Here is a 1,396-nt window from a genome sequence, read left to right on the forward strand (position 1 = left end):
GAGGATGGATAGTGATTGTTGGATTGTCTTTGATCACCTGTCTGTTCAGTGAGGACTGACTTAATATAAACAAGCAGCGTGTATAAACAAGTCATGAATCGGGACGAGCAAGAAAAATGAATGAATACCTGTACAAATGTGCTTTTACCAGATCCAGCCATTCCAAGAACAATGACACATGTTGGTTTCACCTGACTATCTCCACCTTCAGCTCCTTCAACGTTATTATTATCTTCAGGTGTCATTTTCTCTTCTTTCTCCGACGGAGAACTTTCACTCGCATCCGCCATGTTGTAAATATAAACAATTAGCACAGTTTCGTAAACTAATAGTGTAAAATATAATTAATCTTAAAAATAAAGATTAGAATAAAATAAATATTATAAGAATTAAATAATCTAATTTGATATCAAATCTATTTTCAAGTTAACCCAGTTTTTTTCTCTCTAATGGAAAATATAATTTATACGAAAATATCTAATAGAGCACAAATATTTTTTAAATACTACTTTTAGATTTAAAAAATATTATTTAAAGTTTTATGAATTCAATATTTACAAAAGGTTAGTTGTCATATGGGCGAATAAACTAGTTATCGGTTTGTAGTAGTGAGAGAAACAGGTATAAGAAAACAGCAGAGAAAAATAACTCAAATGAAAACATTAATATTCCTAACGTATTCGAATGTCATTTAGAATTCGACTTTGTCGAACCTTTTCTCATCTTCTGTATTTAAATTCATTTTTGGTATACCAGCAGAAGTATCCACACAGACGCGCGAATTTGTTTCTTTATACTTTAGAAAAATAGGATTTTCAAATGAAATTTTCGCCTAGGTAAAGAATATGTACACCACCCGTTTTTGGTGTAACAAAAACCTTAACTCCCTAACCCCAAAACTAACCCTAAACATCGAGTGTGCGTATTCTTTACCTTCGCCCAAATTTTTTAGGGTGTACGTTACATTTATGTAGAAATTTTATGTGAAAAAAAAGTGGTGGGCGCGCACACATAGATTCTGACACATACATCTACAAACTGAAACTTGAAATGTTAGCGTGTTTGTTAAGTTCCATGAATCTGCACCATAAAAGTTAGGTGTGATGCATTGACTGTAAACCTATCTTTTAAGGGGTAAATTTTCAGATTAACACCCGCACGATTTTCACTAGGGTTATGGTTTTCGGGTTAGGGTTTTAGGGTTAAGGTTTTAGAGTTAGGGAATTCCGTCCGTAACCGTAACCCTAAACCTAAAACCCTAACCCTAACACCCTAGTGAAAATCGTGCGGCTGTTAATCTGAAAATGTACCTTTTAAGGTGTAGGACAGTGGTTCCCAGCCCTTTTATTTAAAGAGTTTTCCCACAGACCCTTTTAACTATGCTTATCCTTATATA

At 33.7% G+C, this 1,396-nt stretch overlaps 1 protein-coding gene across 1 annotated transcript in view; it reads right to left on the minus strand.

The window, feature by feature from the left end:
• LOC106883018 (GPN-loop GTPase 1) overlaps nucleotides 1–427 on the minus strand; it is a 3,503-nt gene extending 3,076 nt beyond the window's left edge. The window contains exon 1 of the mRNA XM_014933876.2: nucleotides 129–427. Coding sequence (XP_014789362.1) covers nucleotides 129–290 — 162 coding nt within the window. The 5' untranslated portion in view covers nucleotides 291–427. The remainder of the gene's footprint in view (nucleotides 1–128) is intronic.
• Nucleotides 428–1,396: the final 969 nt, after the last annotated feature.

This window comes from Octopus bimaculoides, unplaced genomic scaffold (genome assembly GCF_001194135.2).
Source record: "Octopus bimaculoides isolate UCB-OBI-ISO-001 unplaced genomic scaffold, ASM119413v2 Scaffold_20892, whole genome shotgun sequence".
In the NCBI taxonomy this organism is placed as follows: domain Eukaryota; kingdom Metazoa; phylum Mollusca; class Cephalopoda; order Octopoda; family Octopodidae; genus Octopus; species Octopus bimaculoides.